The 25,291-nt window shown below is 41.9% G+C and overlaps 1 protein-coding gene across 4 annotated transcripts in view; it reads left to right on the top strand.

Annotated features, from left to right (window-relative positions):
* Positions 1 to 25,291, top strand: part of RCAN2 (regulator of calcineurin 2) — a 273,404-nt gene that overhangs the window by 159,336 nt on the left and 88,777 nt on the right. The window contains exon 1 of one of the 4 annotated variants that reach the window (XM_046005662.1): positions 20,064 to 20,362. The exons of the other annotated variants lie outside the window; for them this stretch is intronic. Within the exon in view, the coding sequence (XP_045861618.1) occupies positions 20,276 to 20,362 (87 nt within the window). The 5' untranslated portion in view covers positions 20,064 to 20,275. Of the gene's footprint in view, positions 1 to 20,063; positions 20,363 to 25,291 lie in introns of those variants that run through there. 4 annotated transcript variants of the gene reach the window in all.

The following is a 25,291-nucleotide window of genomic DNA, read 5'->3' as shown; positions in this document are numbered from 1 at the left end:
AATGTCTTGAATAACATTTGGCATCAGCATGATACTGCCCTCATAAAATGAGTTGGCCAGTGTTCCTTCCTGCTCTATTTTCTGAAAGATCTTATGCAAAATTGATGCTTGGTTTATTAATTTTATTGTTCTTTTCAAGATAGGCACTTAAAGCTATGTATTTCCCTCTAAGCACTGCTTTAGCTATATCCCACAAATTTTGCCATATTATATCATTATTATTTGGTTTAAATTTTTTTAAAAAGTTCCCATTAGGTTTCTTCTTTGGTTGAATGATTATTCATAAGACTGTTATCTTATCTTCAAATACTTAGGAGTTTTTACATGTCTTATTATATTGACTTATAACTTAATTTCATTGTGTAGAGGGAATATATTCCATATCAGTGGCTCTAAAAAATTTTGGCATTACCATCTTTACACTCCTGAAAGTTATTGAAAACCCTGAAGAACTTTCATTTCTGTGTGTTATGTCTTTATTTATTTATTTATTTTAAAGATTTTATTTATTTATTTGACAGAGGGAGAGATCACAAGTAGGCAGAGAGGCAGGCAGAGAGAGAAGGGGAAGCAGGCTCCCCGCTGAGCAGAGAGCCTGATGCGAGGCTCGATGCCAGGACCCCAGGATCATGACCTGAGCTGAAGGCAGAGGCTTTAACCCACTGAGCCACCTAGGCATCCCAATGTTATGTCTATTTATATTTGTCATATTACGTATTAAAACAGAAGCTTAAAAAATACTAAGCTATTTAAAAATAGCATTTTCATGTAAATAACATTATTATGAGAAGTAATTATATTTTCAAAGACAAAAAAAGTAGTGAGTAGAGTGACACTGACTTCTACTTTTGTAAAGCTCTTTAATGTCTCGCTTAATGGAAAACAACTGGATTTTCACACTTACTTCTTCATCCAGTCTGTTATGGTAGCACGAGTCACTCAACCTCTGGAAAACTCCAGTAAACACTCATGAGAGGATGAGAATAAAAGAAAAAAATTATGTCTCAATACTTCAAAAATAGTTTTGACTTTTTGAATTGGGTCCCAAAAGGATCTCTGAGACCCTGTGGGTTCCCTGGACCATATTTTGAGAAACTCTGAACTACATGATTTTGATCCTTTTCAACTCAATTGACATTTGTTTTATAATGCAGTGTATGGTCTGTCATGGTGAATGTTCTGTGTACATCTGAAAACAATGTGTACTTCTGCAGTTGTTGGGTTTAGTGTTCTATAAATGTCAATTAAGTCAAATTGTTTTGTGGATTTGTTGGAATGTTCATTTTTTTTCAATCTCTACTGACTTTTTTCTCCATTACTTTGAGAGGATTTTGTTTTGTCTACTAGTTTCCATTAATTCCTGAATTTATTTCCTACTAATTTCTGTTATAAAATATCCAGCTGTAATTGTAAATTGTCAAATTCTGGTTCACAACTTTTGAATTTTTGTTATTAACTACATTCATATCTAAGACTGTTATATTTTCTCAAATGAGATTTTTTTTATATCCCAGAAATATAAGAAAGGAAAAGAGTAGGGTGAGATAAGATGTTTATTTATTTATTTATTTATTTTAAACGAGTTTATTTGTTTATTTGACAGACAGAGATCACAAGTAGGCAGAGAGGCAGGCAGAGAGGGAGGGGGGCAAGCAGGCTCCCCACTGAGCAGAGAGCTCCATACGGGGCTCAATCCCAGGGCTCTGGGATCATGACCTGAGCAGAAGGCAGAGGCTTTAGCCCACTGAGCCACCCAGGCACCCCAAGTTAAGATATTAAAGACAGAGACAAAAAAAAACCTTTATATTCTCTTGATTTTAAAATTATAAACTTTCTTATCTCCTTATCGCTGGTAGTTCTCTTTATATTAAAGTCTACTTTGTATGATACAAATATAGACACACCAAGTTCCTTACGCTTACTATTTGCATAGTTTATATTTTTCTAATCTAAGTAGTATGTCTCTTTAGTTTTAAAATATGTTTTGTATACACATGTTTGTGGATATAGATATAGATAAAGATATTCTTGCTTTTTTGCTTTTTTATCCAGTGTGATATTTTTTGCCTTTTAATTCAAGTGTTTACAATCCATTCACATTTAAAGTAATGATCAATATGGGTTTGTGTAAGGCCACCATCTTGGCATTTGCTCTCTATTTGTTCCATCTAGTTTATGTTACTCTAGTTTTCCTTTACCGCTGTCTCTTGGATAAATCAATTATTTTTTTAGTATTCCATTTGATCCTTTTCTGTGGACTTTTTAGCTAGTCATCCTTGTGTTATTTTTGATGATTGTTCATAGCGTAAAGACTACAATATGCATCTTTAACATATCACTGTCTACTTTCAATAACATTGTATTACTTCACAAACTAAGAATATCACAGTATAATTCCTTTATCACCTACCCAATCTTTGTGCCCTTGTCATAGAATTAATTTCTGAATATGTCATACACTCCACCATTCATTATTGTTAAAATACTTTAATGAACCACCTTTTAAGAATTTTAAAATAAATATAATATGAAGGTCTTGTATATTTACCCATAAATTTACCTCTCTAAGGCTCTTCATCCCTTCCTGTCAATCTGAGTTCTCCCCAGGGATTACTTCTCTTCAGTAGAAAGAATATTCTTTATCATTTCTAGTAGTTCAGATAAGTAATAAATGAGTTCTCTGTCCTTTTCTTATTGTTGAATATGTTTTTTAAATTTTGTCTTCATATTGTTTAACAACTTTATTGAGGCATAAATTACATATCATAAAACCTACCCATTTTAAGTGTATAATTCAATGATGATTAATAAGCTTTTAGGGTTGTACAAGCATCACCAGACCAGTTTTAGAATATTCTCATTCCCCCAGAAAGTTTGTTCATGCCCATTTGCAGACAGTGCCCTTTTCACCCACAGCTTCAGGCAGTCATTTATCTATTTTTATAAATATTTCACATAAATGAAATCATACAACATGTGATCTTTTGCTTCTTTTCATTTAGCAAATGTTTGTGAGGCTTAATAATGTTACAGCATGTCAATAGTTTATTCATTCCTTTCTATTGGTGAATAATATTTTATTGTATGAATGTACTACATTTGGATCATCCATCACCAGTTGACAGACACTTGTCTTGTTTCCAATTTTTGGCTGTTATAATAATGCTACTATGAATATTGACATACACATCTTCATGTCAACCTATGTGTTCATTTCTCTTGGGTAAATACCTACTAGTAGAACTTCTGGGTCATATTTAAACTAATGTTTAACTTTCTAAGGAAATCCCAAACTGTTTTCCAAAGGGGCTGTACTATTCTCAATTTATTTTCACAAGCAACAGTGTTTGCCTTCCTATTTGAAAGTAATTTTTTGTTGGATATATAAATCTTGGTTGATGGTTAATTATTTTGTGTCTTTACTTAAAATGTGTTTTCCCATTGCATTATGGCCACCACTGTTTCTCTATGAGGTCAGTTGTCATTTTAATTGTTGTTCCCCTGTATGTATTATGTCTTTTTCTTGCTCCTGCTTTTAATATTTCTCTTTCGTTTTGAATTTTAGGAGTTCAACTACAGTGTGTCTAGATCTGCTCATCTTGAGGTCTAATAAGCTTCTTGGATATATGCATTGACATCCTCAATCAGTTTAGAGAAAATCTTGGCCATTATCTTTTCAAATATTTCTTCTACATCATTCTCTCTTCTATTTTTGAGACTTACGGCTTAATACTTTATAGTGTCCCACACATCTCTTTTTCTTTATTTTAGTTTTGGTCTCAACAAATTATTAGCTTTACAAACGTGCTCTTCATCTCGGACTCTGTGGGATACAAATCCATTATTCCAGCCCACGTGAAACCATAAAAGTTTCTCTCTCCTAATCTCGTCTCTTCTAATACCTATCTCTGGTAACTTCTTCATTCTCCCACTCTTACATGAAAGATGAAAGCATATGTATGTTTCTTCTCCCATAAGGAGGGCTCATTACTTTATGGGATTTAGTTCACTTAGGTTTTTTTTTTTTCATTAACTCTCTTATGAGGTGTTGAAATATCTATGATTGCATAGTTCATGTGGCTTATTTTTTTTGACAGAGTGAAACAATAGTTTCTTACGACTTTCTGTATTTAGCAGGAAACAGAAATTTCTGTGTGCTTTATTTATTTATAGATTTTTAAAATGTATTTGAGAGAGAGAGCGTGCGCACAAGGTGGGGGGATGGGCGGTGGGAGAGGGAGAAGCAGGATCTCTGCTGAGCAAAGGAGCCTGATGCGGGGCTTGATCCCAGGACTCAGATCTTTTTTTCTCTATTTTTGATACCCAATTCTCTGAAAACACTCAAAAGACATATCTCAGTCAAAGAAAGATTTCTCCAAGTTTTAGAAATTTCCAAAGGTATTGCCATGCCCAGCAGATATCCCCAACTCAAATCCCAGTCTAGGTGTTATGAATGTGTATAATCAACCTGACATCTGATACCAGAAACTTCTCTTCTGTGCATTCCGTGTGGCTTCTTACCTCTCCCTCTTCACCTTTCTCTATTCTAGCTTTATTATTTACCACACCGAAAAAAGGGAAAGTAACATGAAAGAAGATATGGGTTATGAAACAAGATTGACTTTTCTAGATGCCTTCCTCCTTAGGCTGACCCTAGAATGTTTAGAAATACAGAGCAAGTCATTTGATGGCCCTACCTGACATTTTTAGGCAGATGGAATCTTCTTAAAGTGTGAGGTATTCGCAGTCTGAAGACTGACAAGACGCAGTGACATAATCATGATGTATTTCGCATTATTTCTAAGTTATGTTTCTTATACATAATCCAATGATTTATTTATTTATTTGAAATCTAACCAATCATAATGTTCATTTCTAATTTAGTTGTTTAAAAAATTGTGAACTTTATCAGGAAATCTTTTCTGGTCTGATTCATTTGATCTTTTTTTGGTTTCCAGCTCTTCAAGCTCCGTTTTTTTCCTTGGATACTGTCATGACACATACTGGCCATTATACATCAAATTTGAAAGGTTTTCCACGTTCAAGGATTAGTCTTTTTTTTTTTTTTTAAGGATTTTATTTGTTTATCTGAGAGAGAGAGCAAGAATGAGAAAGAGAGAGAGCACAAGCAGGGGGAGTACTAAAGGGAAAAGCAGACTGCCCGCTGAGCAGGGAGCCCGATGCGGGACTCAGTCCCTCGACTCTGAGATCATGACCTGAGCTGAAGACAGAGGCTTAACCCACTGAGCCACCCAGGTGCCTCCAGAGAAGAGGTTAATTTTCCACTCATGTAAAACCACGTTGGCAGTGTGTAGAGGAGGATGAAAGGAACAGCAATGTGCTCCATTCAGAGCATGTAGGCTGTCATAGACTGTACAGTCTTCAAAACTGGCTCCAAAGATCAGTTTGAAGAAGAGAGATGAGGGTCCTGCTGTCGGTTCTTATAGGCCAGGCCTGAAAGTGGCATACATTAATTCTATTTTGACTCTACTGGACAGAACAATCACAGGCTCATGTTTGGACTGAAAAACGTAGCCCTGATGAGAAGTTACAGTTCTGTACTATCGAAGGAGCACAAGCCTTTGGTGGACTTTCAGTCACTTCTCTTTACACACGTAAATGCATCTGAGGCTTCATGTCTATGCTTCTTAGTCCTTCCAGTGAAACCTCTGGGGCTGTCAAAGCTTGAGGAGTTAAAGAATGGGGTGGTGGGGCAGGGGACTTAGTGCTGAGCGCTAAAGTCTAAAGCAAATAGAGCTGTTCCGACGGTAGAACAGCTCAGAACTAATCTATCTAGTGAGGATGGCATTAGCTTGTTTTGTCTTTTACTTACGCATTCTTTTACCCATTTATCAGACATTATCTTGGTTACTTGCTATATGCTTTATGCTTAGCAACATGCTGAGTGCTGAGTATACGATAAAACATTTAAATCATTCAGTGAGGTAAGAGCTATGATGGATTTGTGTGCATTATGTATATGGGAGTAATGTGCATTATCTTAGTGGTGGAGGCTGACCTTCCAATAAGATAGCATGAGAAATTTCCAGCACAAGTCTTTTTTTTTTTTTTAAGATTTTATTTATTTATTTGACAGACAGAGGTCACAAGTATGCAGAGAGAGAGGAACGGAAGCAGGCTCCCCACTGAGCAGAGAGCCCAATGTGGGGCTCGATCCCAGGACCCTGAGATCACAACCCGAGCCGAAGGCAGAGGCTTTAACCCACTGAGCCACCCAGGCGCCCCTCCAGCACGTCTTAAGGGCCAATTTGTCTGTTGGGTTTTTAATATTTCCTTACTGTATTCTTTTGCATATATGTAGCCCTGGTTCCAAGTTTGCACTCCACTCTGAAGGACACTAATATGATTGCATTTCCTTAGTAGAAAGATCTATCTGGCCACACATTGTTTGAAAGATAGATATAATAGCAGTGAAATTAGAGGCAGGGAGAGTCAAGGGGCTACTATTACAGCCTTCATTGGTTCTCTGTGTGTGTGTGGAACAAAATTGAAATTCCTTTCTGTAACTCACAAAACTCTTCATGTTTAGGCCGTTTCCTGACAGTCTCGGTGCATTTTCCATGGCTCTCTACCCCTATTCCCTGACTCCACCTGGGAATTTCTGCAGTATTAGTCTACTCATTGTTTCTCGTACTACACTACATCATGCTGTGCTCCTGACTATACCTAACAGTCACCTCCCTACTTGCCTTCCCATCTGGGGTATTAGCAAATAACTTTCAAAGTTTACCAAAATGTTCCTTTCTTAGGGAAACCTTCTCTGAATACCCCCTCTCTATGGTAGACTTAGCTACTTATCTTATGCTCATACTATACTTTGTACCAACATCATTTGTAGAAAATATAACTTAGATTACATAATATTCTATTCTGTCCTAGCCTGTCTTATCATACTGTAATTCCTTACCACCTTTCCCATGACCTCCTTGAAGAAGGAGATGGTGACTCGTTATCTTTCTATGGCCAAGTGCCTTGCTGTGGACTGGGTCATAGTATGTTCATCAAATAACCATTGAATGGAATGGGTGAGTGAATGAATGAATTGCAATGATGGGAAATAAATGCGAAGCAGAGTACTTTTAATAATTTGCCGTATATAAAGAAGTTCATTTCATTTGGAAAATAGCATGTGTGCAGAGCAGTACTTAGGAACAAATGGTTGGAGAAGTGGGTTGATGTCACTCTATTTTAAAAAAATAAAACTCTTTTAATTCTTTTTTTTTCCATTTTATTTATTTTTTCAGCGTAACAGTATTCATTCTTTTTGCACAACACCCAGTGCTCCATGCAAAACGTGCCCTCCCCATTACCCACCACCTGTTCCCCCAACCTCCCAGCCCTGACCCTTCAAAACCCTCAGGTTGTTTTTCAGAGTCCATAGTCTCTTATGGTTCGCCTCCCCTTCCAAATTTTTTTTTTTTTAATAAACATATAATGTATTTTTATCCCCAGGGGTACAGGTCTGTGAATCGCCAGGTTTACACACTTCACAGCACTCACGATAGCACTTACCCTCCCCAATGTCCATAGCCCCCTCCCCCTTTCCCAATCCCACCGCCCCCCAGCAACCCCCAGTTTGTTTTGTGAGATTAAGAGTCATTTATGGTTTGTCTCCCTCCCAATCCCATCTTGTTTCATTTATTCTTCTTTTAATTCTATCATCAGTAGGAAAGCAATGAAGAGAGTGAGCCAGGGGAGTGATATCACCAGAACTAATTCCAGATGAATCTGGTGGTATTAAATAAAAATTAAATAAAAAGATAAGTGGGCAGGGAAGCATAGTGGGTAGGAGACTGATAGTAGACCCTTGTTATTTTTGAATTGTCCAGCATCCCACCCCTGTTCTGTGTTGGGGAAGTCTCCCCTCTATGACCCTTGGTGGGGCTACCACCTGTTACTGAGAGGCCATGGGAACCAAAATTTCCCTAACTAGATATCCTGGCAGTTGGGCTTGGGGCACATGACTCAGGCGTGACCAGTTGGACACCACACTCAGAGAGTATTACACTAAGTCACAGGAACAGTTAGATATCACTCAGGGCAGCAGAAAAAAAGTGATGGGTTCCAGTGGTAGCATCCTATTTCATTTTTTCCTACAGCATCATCTCAGAGGTTATCTTCTGTAGTTCAGACCCTCTTCATTCCAACCTAGTTTCTGAAGCTGGTTCTCAGAATTGTTAATTCTGTAAGAGCTTCCTGGCAACTTCCTTATATGCTGCTTTTCTGTTCATTAGCCCAGAGCAGTTTCTGTCATTTAAAACAGTGGCAGACATTGGTGGATGCCCACCCAGCATCCACCCCTCTCCTAACCCAGATACTTGCTTTCACATCCGTCCATTCTCATGCAACTCTACTTCAAGGAAAACCGACACCACTTCTTACTGGAGGAGTAGGTCTAAATTGGCTTAAGCCAGTTGGCATATTCCTTACCTATCCAGCCACCGTCATGTTCAGAGGTGAACAGGTGACCAAAGGGGGCCAGTTGTAGAATAAAATAGAGTCAGTGCTTGCTCCTGGGAGCCATCTGGGAATCAACTTTAAAGTGACATTGACCTTCAGAGGACAGAGTCAGAGAACAGGGCCCTTTGACAACCTCACTGAGTCTCTAGATCAGCCAGCCCCTCTGGGCTGCCAGAGGAAGGAATCAAAGGTGACTGGGGTTATGATGCAAAATGACTGGGTGGGAGATGTTGTCAGAGTTGAGAGAGGGAGCACAGGACAAGTAGCAGACTTGGTTAGATTAGAAGTTCAGGTCCAAAAATGGTATGTTTTCTTTTCCAGAAGTATTTTGCATTTCTTAAGTTGTTAGTTTCAAATAAAGAGTTAGACTTATCAAATATTTCCATGTATTTATGTGTCTAACTAAAGCTTCAGCCTTTTTTAAGGAGAGTAGAGATAGTTGTAGAGAATGACCGCTGTTCATAGATTTGCATGTCATTTTTTGCCATGTCTTAGGCTTTAACATGGGAAGGGGAATGGGCTGAGGTGGGGGCATGTTTCTAGGGTTTTAACTAATCAGAACTCTAACAGTTTTGCAATAATGTCCATACCTGATTAATATCTCTTACCTATTACCACTACAAGTCATAATCTCAGGTTTTACCTTTACCCTTCCTTTTTTGATTTTTTGTTGTTGTTGTTAATGTAAAGATTAGTGATATTAGCTAATGACTGAAATGAACAACTGTGAATGTATATCTGTCATGGATATATAAAACTGATCACATTTAAACATACCTAAGTTATTTCAGATAAAGTTTATACTCTTGACCCAGGCTTGGAACCTTAGAATCTCCTTCTCTCCCTGCCTCCCCTCATCCTTTTCCTGGTATCTCCAACCTGCCTCCCTCCTCATGGTACTCCCCACCCACCCCCCCCGACTATTACATTGGCAGCCAATTCATTGTTAAATCCTAAACGTTTTATCTATCCCCATGGTGTTTCTCATATCCACCCTTTTCCTTACATTACTATTCCATCTCTATAATCCAGCCCCTCAGTGCCCTCTGACAAAAGTCTACTATTATGAGAATTTATAGTCCTTCTTCACTCCAATTCAGCCTAGTGCACAGATCTTCTCATAATCTTTTGAAAGATCCCATACATTACTGAGTGAAATATTATCACTATTTGTCCTGTTACTCAAAGTCCTCACCTAGGTGACCATGACCTCCCTTTATTTTATTTTATTTTTTAAATTTTATTTATTTATTTGACACACAGAGAGAGATCACAAGTAGGCAGAGAGGCAGGCAGAGAGAGGGTGAAGCAGGCTCCCTGCTGAGCAGAGAGCCTGATGTGGGACTTGATCCCAGGATGCTGGGATTATGACCTGGGCTGAAGGCAAAGGCTTTAACCACTGAGCCACCCAGGCACCCTCCATGACCTCCCTTTAGATCTTATAATTCACTATGGCCCTCTTCACTGTTCCCATTCCACATGGAATGGCCTGTTCACTGGTCTTGAAACCCCTAATCTTTCTCATAGACCTGGATCCATCTTCATTCTACCCAGTGTCCATATCAAATGCCCTCCTCTTTCATGAAGGCTTTCTTGATTTTTATTAAAGACTGATGGATTCAGAGAGAGAGACAGAAAACACAGAGGTGAGGGGCAGAGGAAGAAGAAGAGAGTCCCAAGCAAACTCCGTGTTAAACACGGAGCCCAACACTGGGCTTGACACAGGGCTCAATCCCATGACCTTGAGATCAGGACCCTGAGATCACAACCTGAGCCAAAACCAAGAGTCAGTTGCTTAACCAACTATACCACCCAAGCGCCCCAGGACTTTCTTGATTTTGCTGGTAGATGAAATCTTTCAGGTCTATAAGAAACCCACTCTTGTCACTGGCACCATCTCCTTGAAGATGAGACTTTGATACTTTCCAATCCAGACTTCACATCACCACTACAAATGCTTTCAACAAGTGCTTTCAAGCACTACAATGCTTTCAACAAGTGCTTTCAACACTTACAGAAGTGTTCATGGTCTGGCCCCAGAAAGTTAAAGTTTATGTAGCAGAGAAGTTAAGAGTTCACACTTTGAAGATAAGTTGTTTGGATTTAACCTAGCTTTACCACTTTCTACTGTTTGATCTCAGGCAAATGACTTCTTCATTCTCTAAATGGGGCCTATTGTGAAGTCCAAATAACGCAATGCTAATGAATTAGGTTAGCCCTAATGAAATGATGTGTGACAGGATATAAATTCCAAGTTGCAGCTGAGACACAATAAAATAATAAATGTGACAGTCCAAGTAGAGGTAAGTATCAGAACAAAAGGCAGATTTTCGAAGCAGGTGACCAAATGCTAGTTAGATAACTCCAAAACCTCAGAAGGGAATTAGCAGGCAAAACCATCGGAGATGGGAGGATGATTCTATGAGGAGGTTTTCTTTGAGAGACCCATCCTGGGACTCCTGCTGGTTCTTCTGGAGGGCTTTAGGATGGCGCCAGCTCCCTCACCCCTAATGTAAATAGGAGGAGGGGAAGTTTCCATGAGACCATTGGAAAACCTGATGACTGACTCCCAATTTGTCATCCTTTTTGTCTCCCGTTATTTAATCTAGGGCTGTTTGTGTGTGTGTGTGTGTGTGTGTGTGTGTGCGTGCGCGCGCGCGCGCGCACGCGCGCGCACGTGCACATGAGTTACGTGAGTTAGCTAGGACTTTTTTGGTTGTCAGTGACAGAAATAGTATCTGAATTAGCTTGCAGACAGAGGGAGGCATTGGTTGGAATAATACTAGAATATCATGGATATTCTCCTGACCCAGTTTTGGTTTGGAAAATCCTCCCGAGAACTCTGACTGGCTTGGTCTGATTAGGGCCATTTCAGATGAATCCAGGATGGAAGGAGGAGGAGCAGTTCCCAGAGAATTGCATGCGCAAAGACAGGAGTGCTAAGCAAACAGCCTATTTGTTCTTCATCCCTGTCATTTTTCAAGTACGTCAGCTTCTTAGGCATAGTATTGCCTCTTGTAAAAATGCACTGTCGGATTCAGATGGGAAAGTTAGAAAGGGGAAATATGTCTTCTTAAAGGAGGGGTCAAGGCAGGGATAAGGAAGGCCCTGGGAACTGGGGAAGAGGGCAAGGCAAAGGAGAATTGATGGTGGCTTTCTGAGCACGCCCGTTGGGATTAGCTGCCAGGAATTTGTTGGACCTCAGTAGGTGCTAACTGAGCAGTGGTGGAATGGCTGTCCTTGAGTCTGAACGAGGGCATTGCAGCTGCCTAATGGCATGCGGCTGGCTGCTGCAGCCTGGGGACATTGGGTTTTGTGTCCCTCCTTCTCCCCTTTCAGTGTCCCTCTCACTTCTTATGGACCTTCCCTACCCCCACCTCACCCTCCTCACTGCCCAGTGACCTGAGGCACCTTCATTGGCCTCACTCTTCCTTCTCAGGCTCATTCTCCTTCACAGACCCATTTTAAAGATTTTATTTATTTATTTATTTGACAGCGAGAGAGAGATCACAAGCAGGCAGAGAGGCAGGCAGAGAGAAAGAGAGAGGGAAGCAGGCTCCCTGCCGAGCAAAGAGCCCAATGTGGGACTCGATCCCAGGACCCTGAGATCATGACCTGAGCTGAAGGCAGCGGCTTAACCCACTGAGCCACCCAGGTGCCCTACAGACCCATTTTATACACTTACGTCCTGTTCACATCCCCAGCAGCACTTGCCCTCAGTTGCCACTCAGAGCAAAAGGATTTCACTTATTCAGTTATCATTCACCCAACACATGTCCATTGAGCTCCCATCGTGCACCAGGCCCCATCATAGGCGTGTAGGGAAACCACAGTGAACAAGGGTAGGGGAGCCCTGCCCTCATGGAGCTTGCATTCCCGTGGGAGAGGTATAACAAAACTACACAAATAAATGTAGACCATCAGTTAGCGATAAGTGCTTTGAAGAGAAATAAAACAGAGGAAGAAAACACTGAGAGGGTGCTCCTTAGTGAGAGACAGATGAGGACAGACTTCTCTGACGTGGGCCATTGAGCAGAAACTGCCTTCTGTGGAGGAGGGAGCCCTGCTAAGATGGGGGACCTGGCATTCAAGGCAAGGGATGCCGCCTACAAAAGACCTGGGGTGAGAATGTGTTTGACCTGTGACGACCAGACCTAAGTGAGGTATCACAGAATAAGAAGAAATGCCAGGGGCTCTTAACCACAGGAGAAAATGCTCCACTTTGCTTGTAAGAGTCATGCCAACAAAGCTCATTGAGGCCTGTTGGTGTGTGTTTAGGATGTTTTGCTTTCTCGGGTGAGAAACAGAACCTGAATTAGCTAGAGAAGAGATGGGGGCGGGGTGGGGGGGGAGATTGACTATAACAATGCTGTGCTAGTACACTTACAGAAAGACCCGGAAACGTACCCATCATAAAATAAGTTCAAATCAAAGCCCCACACTAGACTAACTGCGTCTTGCTCACCAGATGGGCAAATGTCCAGTACATTCCACAACACGTGCTGTGGGGAATTGCTGGTAGGGAAGCAAAAATGGCACAACCCCTATGGAGGAGAGGTTGACTGGATCTAGCAAAAATCACACGTACATTTGCCTTTTAACCCAGCAATTCCACTTCTAGAGTCTGTTCCAATGCATGAAAAGGCATGAGCAAAGTCTATCCATGGCTGCAATATTTAGTAGCAGAAGACTGGAAACAATCCTATGTCTATCAACAGGGGCCTAGTTTCACAAACTTCTTAAAGCCACACAGTGGAATGCTATATAGCTATAAAAAAGAACAGGCGTATTTCTATATATTACTATGGAATTATCTCTAGGGTCACATGTTTTAGACATGACAAAGTGCAAATGTGCTCTCATTTGTCTAAGAAGGAGAGGGAAAATAATATACATCTATATTTGCTAGTCTTGCTCTCTTTTGTAACAAAAGAATGGGTAAACAATAAAGATGAAATAGCAGTGACTTGTATGGAAGGGAGGGAGGGGTTGGGGTGGAGGAGACAGAGATAGAAGCTCAATTTCTTTGTAGATTTGTAGTTTTGATTTTGTGAACTGTGCAATATTTTTTATAATTATAAAACAAAATTAAGTTTAATGGAAATGATAATCCTTATGAATTCAAAGATGTTACTTTGGGAAAAAAAGCAAACAAATTTGGAGACATTTTAGAGACAAATGAACCTTACAAAGTAAATGTTTCTAAAAGTAAAAATTTTTGAAACTAATGAACCTAACATGTTATCCAGTTGGTGGAAGAGTGGAACTATTTCAAATGACTGTAAGACACAGTAACTTGTATCTCCTTTATGGGATATACCCAAAGGGCAAAAAGAACTAGGAAAAAAATCTTAAATTGTTCTTTGTAGTATTAATAATGTGATTCCAAGGCTGCTGTACAGGTAGAGTAGGATAAGTCAAATGAATAATTATATTTTTGGTAATGACCAAGATATTTGGTACAGAAGAAAGGGGATACAGATATAAGACTGATGCGTCTCAGCAAAAACACTGTAGTCTTGGGTTTGAAATCATCAGTCTGAACCCATATGCTATCTTTTAAATATATTTATATGATTCCTAACTCTGTTCACTGAGGTGCTTATAAACAATAACCAGCCCAGAGTAAAGAACACCTCTCTATAAGTATATAAATCATGATCTGGAAATATGTTAAAATACTTGATAAATGGAACTGAGGCTCCTTGGAGAAATTGTTGATTCTTTATCTGAAACAGGAAATGGACAAGATGAGCCTGGAATATCTTGTCACGCCAGAAGGAGAGGTAGCCCTCGAAGACACTGGGATTGTGTCAAAAGGACACCAGAACCAACCTGATTAGACTCTCACCAGTCAAATGGGCAATTGAAGCATCAATAAAATAAAAGTACAGTGGATTTAAACTCACTCTTGGACTCTCACCAGCCAAAGATGGTCCACTGAAGCATCAATAAAATAAAACTACTCTGTATTTAAACTCACTAAATATATTCAATTCTTGAGTTCATAATGATACTTAAAAAAAAAAAACAAAACCTAATGATCTTCTTTGAAGGATAATAAGGAAACATTATTTTTAAAAACTAGCTAATAAAGGAAGAGTAAAGTGTGTCTTTTAGCCGTCTTACACATATATAGATGAGTAGTTCCTCTTCGTGGAATTAGTCCATGAACACATGAAGAAGGAGTACCATTATTTTGCAAATCCTAAAGAAAGAATGAGTCTAGGCATTTGCATGAGAGGAGAGACAGCCTGCTGTTACCTAACCTCTAATAGAAGAATACACCATCTAGGTAGGAGTCTTGCCACACCTGAATCCATCAAGCTTCTGGATCTAACTAACAGGACCTACAGGTAACAGAGGAACCAGTTAAATAACACTATGTGGAGCTCATCATGAAAACCTGACAAGGGGAAACTCTAAAGGACAAATAATATGGTTTCATCATCAACAACAAATTGCAAGGAAGGAAAAAAAAAAAAAAAGCAGGCAGAGATGTGGGAAAATTCTATATTAAAAGAGAGATGAAAGACACCAGAACTTGGATCCCAGTTTAGACCAACAAGCTTAACATATGAAAGAAGGAAGGAAGGAAGGAAGGGGACAGAGGGATGAGACTGGGGAGGAAGCAGAGAGAGGATGAGAAGAAAGAGAACATTGGTAGTTTGGAGCAACGTGCACACTGGCAGGATATTTGATGATATACTGAGGAAGTAGTCTTTGTTTTGGGTTGTGTGATGATAGACACTGTGATTTCCAAAGAGGAACCCTTATCTTTTTGAGAGATACACTGAAATATTTACAGATGAAATAAACGATGTCAGATATGTGCTTCTAAATAACTGGCAGGGAATGAGGATATGCAGCAGTGATCCTCAGACTTGGCCTTGCCCTGGAATCACCTGGCCGGCTTATTAAAATGCAGATGCGGCCTCACCTCCAGAGATTCTGATTTGGTCTTGGGTGGGACTCAAGCATTTGCCTTTCTAGCAAGTTTCCAGATGATGCTAATGCTGTTGGTCAGGACCACACTCTGAGACCCGCTGGCAGAGAGGAAGCGAGATTGGCCCCCCAAGTTATTCTTACACCTGGCTGGTGGGGATGTGAAAGCTTATTATTGTGTTCTCTCTAGTTCTGAATGTGTTTGAGATTTTCTATAATAAATATTAAAAACAAGTGATACCAAAAGACACATAGTGAGGCAAAGCCTTTGACATCCCACAGCTTTCCTGGGAATATCTGTGCTCATTAACAAGGCAGATTTGGCTGCTTCTTCTCGATTGAAAGGTGCACATCTCCTCCTGCCTGCCTAGAGGCGACTGTAAGCATCGTGTGGCCAGAGGGGCAGGAAAGTGATCTTTGTCTAAAGGGTCCGCAACATGTTGCATCCTTTTTTCAATGTGGTCAGTCATTGGAAGAGCAGTGGTTTGGATGAATCCTGTGATTTATGGCCACTTCAGCTGAGAAGGGTGCTGCTGAGCAGAGCTGTGCCAGGGTCCAGCTGTCAGGATTAGGGGCAATCACTGAAATTCTGTACCTATATACCTTCCTGCAAGGACCTTTCTTTAACTCCTAGATCAGAAGACACCTCTTTTGGGTTGAGCCCCTCTACTCGTCTTTGAAGATGCATTCGTTCACTTCCTTCTCTGTTCTTGCGTCAGATACTTAATAGAACACCTCCTAAGTGTCAGGCACTCTCTAGCCCTTGAGAATAAGCCATGAACAGAATAGGCAGAAACCCCTGCTTTTGTGGAGATTAAATTCTAGTTGGAGGAACAAACAAACAATACATAAGTGAACAGAAATTTCAGAGAGTGAAAAGTGCTATGAATAAAATTAAAATGAAGATGCTGGGCTGGGGATCGATTCTGTGTGTGTGCACATGCATGAGCCTGTATGTGCACACATTTTACTTTAGATCATCGGGGAGGGTTTCTCCAAGGAGATGGTATGTGAGCTGGGAGACGGATCATAGGAAGGATCCAGCTACGAAGGAGATCTGGATATGTTCAGACAAAGACAACAGCATCTTTCTCATCTGAGATGAGAAAGAGCTTGGCATTTTGGAATGCCAGGAAAACCAGTGGGTCTGGAACACGGAGAGCCCAGGGGAAGATGGTATGAGATGAGGTGGGAGAGTAGGTAGGAGCCAGGATATGTACGGCCTTACAGTCATCAGCCTGGGTATTTATATATCCTAGACACCTCCAAGCCCGTCAGTCATCTCCCAGCTATAAAAAATACACTCTGGGGGCGCCTGGGTGGCTCCGTGAGTTAAAGCTTCTGCCTTCAGCTCAGGTCATGATCCCGGAGTCCTGGGATCAAGCCCCACATGGGGCTCTCTGCTTGGCAGGGAGCATGCTTCCTCCTCTCTCTCTCTGCCTGCCTCTCTGCCTACTTGTGGTCTCCGTCTGTCAAATAAATAGATAAGTCTTAAAAAAAAAAAAATACACTCTGTCTACAGCAACAGGACACAGTTTTTAAAAGGAAGCCTCCTAGGAGCTCTGGTCTATAGGAAAATGACTGCTTTTTAAAGGCAATTGATATCCAATTTCTTGAACCAATCTATTTTAAAAACCCAATACTTTTATTTTAGAATCGCCATATGCTTTCAATGCATATAATTCCACTCTAAAAACACTATTTGCTCAACTTAATGTTTGGTCCCCTTGTTAAAACACTGATTCCTCGGTGATGGGTCGTACCCTGAGTTATCGATCATTTCATGCTAATATAAACGAGTTGACAGCTGTATGCTTGAAAAGGAGTTTTACAAGAGGAAAACATAAAGTTAGTGACTCCTGGAGCACGGGAAGGAATCTCCAGTGCAGAAACAAATCAGAAGGGAGAAACCAAGGATGCGTCAGAAAAAGACTTCTTTTAGAATTTTGAGTGGGTCTTTGCCTCCTGGATAGACTAATGTCCTCCTGCCAAGACTCATCATAGCAGGGCTTTTTTTCTTGAAATAACCTATGTGAGTCCTTTTTAGCTCTTTCCTACATAGAAAGTGTGAAAGAATGCACAGATGCTGATGATTACAATGCATCGCTCATACTGTCCTGCTGTTTCCGGATGGGCTCTGGGCATGCCCGCTGGACCTAACCTCTGCAGATGAAATGTTTTCAAGACTGAAACGGTGGTCTGCTGGAGGTCACTCAGTCAGCTGACGTGAACAGCCATAGGCATAGCTTCCCAGCTTTGCATTTGAGTGACTTCATTATCAGTTGCTTGAAATCAGCCCTGATGAGATTATTTACACCACAGGGGTGCCTGGGTGGCTCAGTGGGTTAAGCCTCTGCCTTCATCTCAGGTCATGATCTCTGGGTCCTGGGATAGAGCCCTACATCGGGCTCTCTGCTCAGCAGAGAGCCTGCTTCCCCCTCTCTCTGCCTGCCTCACTGCCTACTTGTGATCTCTGTCTGTCAAATAAATAAATAAAATCTTTTTTAAAAATTAAAAAAAGAATATTTACACCACAGAAATCAGCAAACACAACACATTGGGCTTTTCTTTTCAGAGAGTCTATTGTTAGATACTTACCAGCATGCCACTGGTATGAAATTTTAAAAAAGTCAATTTTAGCATATGCATGGCATATGGAAAGAGTAACTATGTCTTTGTTTTGCCTCTTGAACAGATGTCGACAGTATTCCAAATTATATTCATCTTGGTGTATCCTTTACATTTTAGCTGTATTTATGTATATATAGTTCCATTTACGTTCTCAAAAACTTCTCGCATTCCATGGTCAACTAGGTAGGCACTAAGGGTCCTGCAAGTCTTTGAGTGATCTGGCTCTTCTCCTTTGTCTATCCCCAGATCTAGTCAAATTTAACTTTGGTGTGCCTTGCCCCTCAAAAAAACCTATTCTTTTTTTGGTCTGAGCATTTCTAATCTGATGGGCTCCCCTCCCCTACTCTGTCTACCCCTTCTCTGTCTACCGCAGCCTTATCCATGTTTCACAATCAGAGCAGAGGCCATGCCCTCCTTCGTGATGCCCCCCTGCCGCAGCTGCTTTCATGATCCATTACTCTTCCTCCAGAGCTGCCACTAAATGCTGCCACCATCGCGACCACCACTGCCGCATTGTATAGATGTTTGTCTCCATGTCTTACCTCCTTTGCTGGATTTTAAGCCCCATGAGGCTAGTGAATTTTGCTTATTCATCATTTTATCCTCAAGAGCATCTGGGGCAGCACTTTGCATACAGTCATCACTCAATAAGTGTTAGTTAAGTGATCTGCATATATGACTCCCTATTGCCCATAGTGCTCTGGACAACATAGTAGGTGCCACACAGACACACACACACACACACACACGCACACAAAATTTCATCAGTCCAAGTATTTGTATTTGTGGACTGCTTTCATTTAGCACAGAAAATCTCTTATTGAAGGGGAGCGCCAGGTCCAAATGTAGTCCAGTGAGGTCCAATCACAAAACTTGTACTAAAGTCCAAAAAGTCACCTTTGTCATCTGCGTGCAAAATCGGAACGCTTTGTCCAATCATGTGTTAGAAAGTCGCCCATCTGTTGCAAATCATGACGCTCTGATGGCCACCAAAGCTGCCACTGCACGCCTACGGGGAATAAATCCTGCTAGAATGTTCTACTGGGACTTTCACAGCTAATGATAAAAATAAGAGCTAATCTGATATTTTTCTCTTTGCTCACCCCTGCTGTCAAAAAAGGCTGTGCCTGTTTAGTTGATTCATTCATTAAACAGTTATTGCCTTCTCTTTCCACTCTGCTCCAGTCTCAGATACAAAGGTGAATTATCCATGGCCCTGCCTCTCTGTGATTCACAATCAAGAAAGAGGGATCAAAAAAAGCAACCAGACATGTTCAAAGTCTCAGGAGAAATAGAGTCCCAAGGCTCTGACAATGACCCACATCAGTGCATTTGCCCATTAGACTCTGCCATCTGTCCCCGCATGAGACGTTGGCTGTAACTCCTTTTCCACGATTGCTTTTGGTTTGAATGACCTTGGAGATAGTCTGAAATCTCGTGCTTGGAAGGGTGCCTTTAGAGTTACTGGTCTGTACTTCTGTGCTTCAAAAAAAGGATTTCACAAACCTCTAATTATCTTCTCCTACCAGGCCGCCTAAATGACTGACGACCGGCTCCTTAGTCACTCCAGGAATGGATTTCTATTCAGCCCGTGCCCGGGATGCATTAGGGTGCCCGGAACCTGTGTGGCTGCTCCAAGCGGCTCAGGGCAAATTAACAGAAGCCAAGCAATTTGTAAAATGCCTCAACTTCCTGCTCATCTCCGAGGCAGAAAACTGCCACACCTTAACCTCAGGAGGTTCATCTGCAGAATTATTTACGCACCCTCCCGAGGCAGAGCCTCTCGTGTCAGATTCTCCCCCCTTGCTTTTTGCAAACATAAGCACTCGGCTGAAACGACAGCTATGACTCAGTTCCTAGCTAACGCTGCCTGAATTGATTTAGTCTGAGTTCAGATTTAGCACATAATCATGTTCAGTGTGCTCCACTGCACTGCCTAGAGATAAAAGGCTTGGGGGAAAAAAATCGCTTCAGCTTGTGTCAGTCTTTGTGGTGATGTCATTGCCATGAGAGAGCCGGGCCGTTCATTACTCCGCTGTGCAGACTCAGACGCGAGCTGCGTGCGTGCAGAGGGAGCGGGCTCCAGGTGCCGAGCGCCGGCCATCCCCAGGGCGAGGCGGCACCCGGGGCCGGCCACGGCGACATCCACCTGGAGGCTCTTCCCATCGCGCATAGCTCTGAGGTCGCCTAGCTCTTGACTGAATAATCGGGAGGGGGAATGCCAGCCCCTAGCATGGACTGTGATGTTTCCACTCTGGTTGCCTGTGTGGTGGATGTCGAGGTCTTTACCAATCAGGAGGTTAAGGTATGCACCTGCAATCTTCGTTTTCATTGTTGCTGTTAGTGAAGCTGCTTGGCAGAGCCTTTTTAGCTTACGGAGACAGGACTTTGGGTTATAGTTTTCAGCTCACAGTCTGCACTAGGAATCAAGTGGTGAATGCATGCCTCTGTTAATTAGAGTAAGTTAGAAGAGGAACCGGCATATGGATTTCCAATGTGATAAAAAGAAAAACTGTCTGTTTTGTTTTTTGTTTTTTTTTTCCTTATCTTTTTTGTTAGGTGATCCCCAGGGATCCCTTTCTCAGTAGACATGTTTTCATAGTCTCGTATCTGTGTGTCAGTAAGGAGAATGTGCCAGTCCTTAAATGTTGAGAGGGGTACTGAGCATGGATTAAAGGAAGAAAACACATGTAATAATGAACGTCGCACCCAGGACACCCTGAGAGTGGGACAGTAACCCCTTCAGGGCACGTCACCGAACTATGCCATGATGTGGACTTCCAAGGAAACAAAAGCTGTTCTACAGATGACAGGTCCAATCTCTAGCTCTCTGGAAATCAAAGTTGGAGAGCAGCCGCCAAAATTTTCTTTGTCAGGCAAAGGAAGCAAGTCATTTTCCCTCAGCAGCTGTCTGTCAAAGAAAGTTCAGGCATAAATCAATTTTGCATCTTGAGATGTAGAATTCCAGGCCGTGGGTCCCCACAGATTGTCTGCAGCAGTCGTTTAACTGACTAGGTAACTGTCCCCTGATGATAGCTGGTCTTTTTTATTCCCCCCTCCCCATTTGGTTTTATATTATGAGGAAGATTCCATGCTTGTAAAATGGGGATTTTGATTTCTTCTCTCGTATTGCAAAGAAGAGCCAACAGAAGCCTCTTACTTGAACAGTTCACACACAGAGAGAAAGGACAGTTACTCATTGTGTAACAGGAGGAAGCAAAGGGGAATTACACTGCGTAATCATTTTCCGTCCTCCCCTTAGTCTGTACTTAAAGGAAGACCCTGCATTCTGCATGGTTGAGCGTGTGTAGGTGACACTCTGGGGACTTCCCAGGTGGGGATTGATGCGATCACTAGCATAACACTTGGCTCCGTCATTCGGGACTGCGGTTTCGAACCCTCTCTTGACATGAGTTCAAGAATCCCGATTTGTTGTTCCTGCATATTTCAGATGTGTGGGTCCGTGTTTACCAGTTCTGCCGGTGGTGTGCCTGTGTCTCCCACCTGTCATATTGAGGTTCAGAGAATTAGAGCATCATGGTTTGGCGCTGCCTCTGCATGTGTCCGGGATGGAAACACGCGTGCAGGGACTGCCGGTCCGGCCAGTCAGACCTGCTGTGAGCACTCTGGGAGAGAGAGAGCAGCCATGAGAGCCCCTCCAGTTTAAAGCCAACTTCACATCCAGTGTGCGTAGCTGGACAGAGAGACATTTCCCAGAAACTGCTGGAACAGAATGACGTGCCTGTCAAGTCAAACTTGGTAGTTCCCCTCTGCCCTTAACAGTTCTCTGTCAATTACATGCATGCTCTGCCAACGTCTTCGGATAATCTGGACTTTTTTTAGTCTGAGAAGCGATAGCGAGAACACGTTTATTTGGGATCTGCAATATGCTAGGCATTGTGTTTATTCAGGAAGGAGCTTACAATAGGCTTATATGATGGATGGGTCAGTGATAAAGACACACAGTATTTCTTAAAGACGGAGTGTCTTGTGGAATTCAGGGGACACGGGATTCTTACAGCTGGTTGTCATTAGGTGGCTGGGATGGCTTTGTGGAGAGAGTGATCCTTGAACTTGAAGGTGGGTAGATTTTGATGCAGAAGAGGGGAGGCCTGGGGATGGAAAGCATTCCATTTTGCAGTCGAGTGAGCGGATGCATTTGACTGCAGTAGGCTCTCTGGGAGGGATTGGAGGGGAAAAGCGGGGAGTGAGTCACGGCCAGAGTATAAAGCAGCTGACACTGTTCATCAGAAATTTGTGGGGTTTTCGGTCAAGACTCTCTCCAGAAAGATGTGTTAGATGTCTTTACTGCTAAACACCACTGAATCACAATGGATTTGTCTCTTTGAGGCAAGTTACCTAATCTTTCTTGTGCCTTATCTCTCACCGGTAATGTAGATATAACAGTAGTTTCTACCTCATTGGCGTAGTAGGAGGATTAAAGAAAATTATAAATGTGAGATAATTAACCCAGTACCTGGCACATATTTAGTGTTTAAGAACTGTTAGCTCTAGCTATAACTGTCCCCGTCATGTTTTTAGACATCCTCTAAAGATGATAGGTTCCTTTTGCTAGTTAACTGGAATGTCGTAACTCCAGGTGAGTTTACAGTGACAATCCAAGACACAGAACCTGTTTTCCCTCCCAAATCTCCAAACACACACACATGCATGCGCACACACGCACACACTAGCAACTTAGAAAACACAGCTCTTCCTTTTAGACATTTAATCATTTACTGTAAAACGGGGACATTTTTATCGAGCAAAGATCTACTTTATGCTTCTTAAAAAGGAGAAAAAATGCATAAACTAAGGGGGGCCCAATGAGGTTTTTTGAGAAAAACCACGTGTTCCTTGTTTAAAAGTGAGCATTGCTTGTTGTCAGGAAGAGACATTCAAATGTAAAATTCTGGCACCAGTTTCTCCAAAGGTAAATTTCATTAATCACTGATTTCCAATACACAGTGGAGCCAGAAGTTCCTTTCTTCAAAGTCTTTAATATTTATGGTTAGAGAAAAGCGAGGCACCCGGGGCGGGGTGGTGGGGTGGGGGCAGGGGAGGGTGATTGTCTCACGTGCCTGTATCCAGGTTGCTTGATCTCAGGCTTTCTTGCATTTTACAGACTCTCCCTTTATGCATATAGTGCCCTTGGGAAAGCAACCATACCAGGGTGATGCCACCCGCAGGCACTCTTCAGCAATGCAGTGGCTTATTTGAAAGGAATGGAGACATACGCAAATGTAATATCCTATTGCAACTGAGAAAATCTCATCCTCAATAGGGGATCTCGGCTGGTTGCCTTGAGGGCCCTTTGGGCTCCATTGTCCTAAATTTCATCCAAACTGCTAGAGGAATAATACCAAAAAGAGGAGGAAACCAGCCAGATAGAGTTCTGCCATATTTGTCTTTCTCCAGAAACTCCACTGGTGCTGCTATGAACTTGGCTGTCTGTTTTATGGCATAAGAATGCTCAGAAAGATAAAGAAATTTTAAGTCCTCCAATAGAAGGAGAATAATACGATGAAAGGTAGATTGTGTGTGTGTCTAAGTGTGTAGGGTTGGTTTTGTACAGCGTTCTTCCCATATTTTGGAAAATGGTCTTCCTCCTCCACAAGGAGCCAAATCCTTGGGAAAATGAAAGGGCTCCAAATACGTGTAATGAAATTTATATTTTACTAGTCCCATGGTTCTTAAACCTGCTTGCCCATTGGGATCCCCTGGAGAACTTTTAAAAAAAATACTGACGATTGGGCACCTGGGTGGCTCAGTTGGTTGGGTGACTGCTTTCAGTTCAGATCATGATCCTGGAGTCCCGGGATCGAGTCCTGCATCAGGCTCCCTGCTCGGCAGGGAGCCTGCTTCTCCTGCTGACCTCTCTCCTCTCATGCTCTCTCTCTCTCTCTCAAATAAATAAATAAAATCTTAAAAAAAAAAAAAAATACCAAGCCCAAGCCCAAGCCCAGAACTTGGCTGGTGTGAATGGAGCCCAGACATGGATTATCCTGCAAAGTCAGGATCTTGCCTCTTCTAGGCTCAGATGGGTGCAGGCGGGGTCAGTCAAGAAGTCCCTAGAGTAAACCTCTGCTTAAACACTATGATCTGTATCCCCCAAATGAAGGTTTGACATATGCAATTTTAGAGGCAGTGTCTCTAAGCGATCAGCAATGTTGAGACTCACCCAACACATTTTGACCAGTTCCCCACACCTGCAGTTCCTCCACCTGGTTCCCAGCCAATGATAAACACTCTTGTCTACTGCTGGCCACTGTGGGTGCCTTCCCAGAGCTGCAGAGCCAGCCTGCAATAGAATGTTACCCTCCCCTTGGGGAAAGTCAAGCTTGGGGCCATCCCTTCTCTGCTTCTCTGCAGTGGAAGCTTCCCCTACAGAAAAGAGGTGAATGTCTCCTCTCTGGGCTAGAGGGCTTCTGTTTCATATTCCATGGATCCAGTCCTTTCTCCGTGGGCATTCATATGGGGGACAAAGGGCTCTCAAAGTTCCTTTCTGCTCATGAGGAAACAGGCAGAAGGCATGACAGGTCTTATTAGAAGAACAAAAGTTTCCAAGACTCTTGGAGCTAGACATTTGTTCATTCCTTCAAAAACGTATGTGTGATGCATTGAGCTATTTGCCAGGCAATGCTTCAGGCACTGGGAGGTGGTCAAGACTGACGTCGCTGCCCCCACAGACTATATATTCTAGCAGGGGAGGTAGACAATCAGCCAGTAAACAGATAAATGTATTCTGTAATTTCAGGTATGCTAAGGGCTATGAGGAAAAATGGAGCAGTGAGAGGATAAATTGTTGGAGGAGGGGTTGCTTTGGGGGCAGTCCTTTGAGCTCTGATTTCCTACATTTTCCCAAAGCTGCTAGAGCAATAGTACCAAAAAGAGGACAAAATCAGGCAAATAGAGTTCTGCCGTACTTGTTTTTCTCCAGAAATTCCACTGACCACTTTTTGAATGGATGGCCAGTGGAAACACTTCTGGGAAGTGACAGTTTATTAAATGTCATTGTTCCGATGTCATTCAGAGATCTAAATGAAGTGAGTAAGAGAGCCATGCACAGATCTGAGGGCAGAGCATTCTAGTAGAGGGAACAGTAGGTACAAAGAGAGGCCATCTTATTTGAAGTTCTATTTTACTCAGCCCCTCACTTAACCTGTTTCTACCATTCATTCATTCAGGGACCTACTGAGGCTACTCCTATCTTATGCCACTATGTAGATTTTTT

This window comes from Meles meles, chromosome 5 (assembly GCF_922984935.1).
Source record: "Meles meles chromosome 5, mMelMel3.1 paternal haplotype, whole genome shotgun sequence".
In the NCBI taxonomy this organism is placed as follows: domain Eukaryota; kingdom Metazoa; phylum Chordata; class Mammalia; order Carnivora; family Mustelidae; genus Meles; species Meles meles.
The sequence above is the reverse complement of the archived record's forward strand: the minus strand, read 5'-3'. Positions and strand labels throughout refer to the sequence as shown.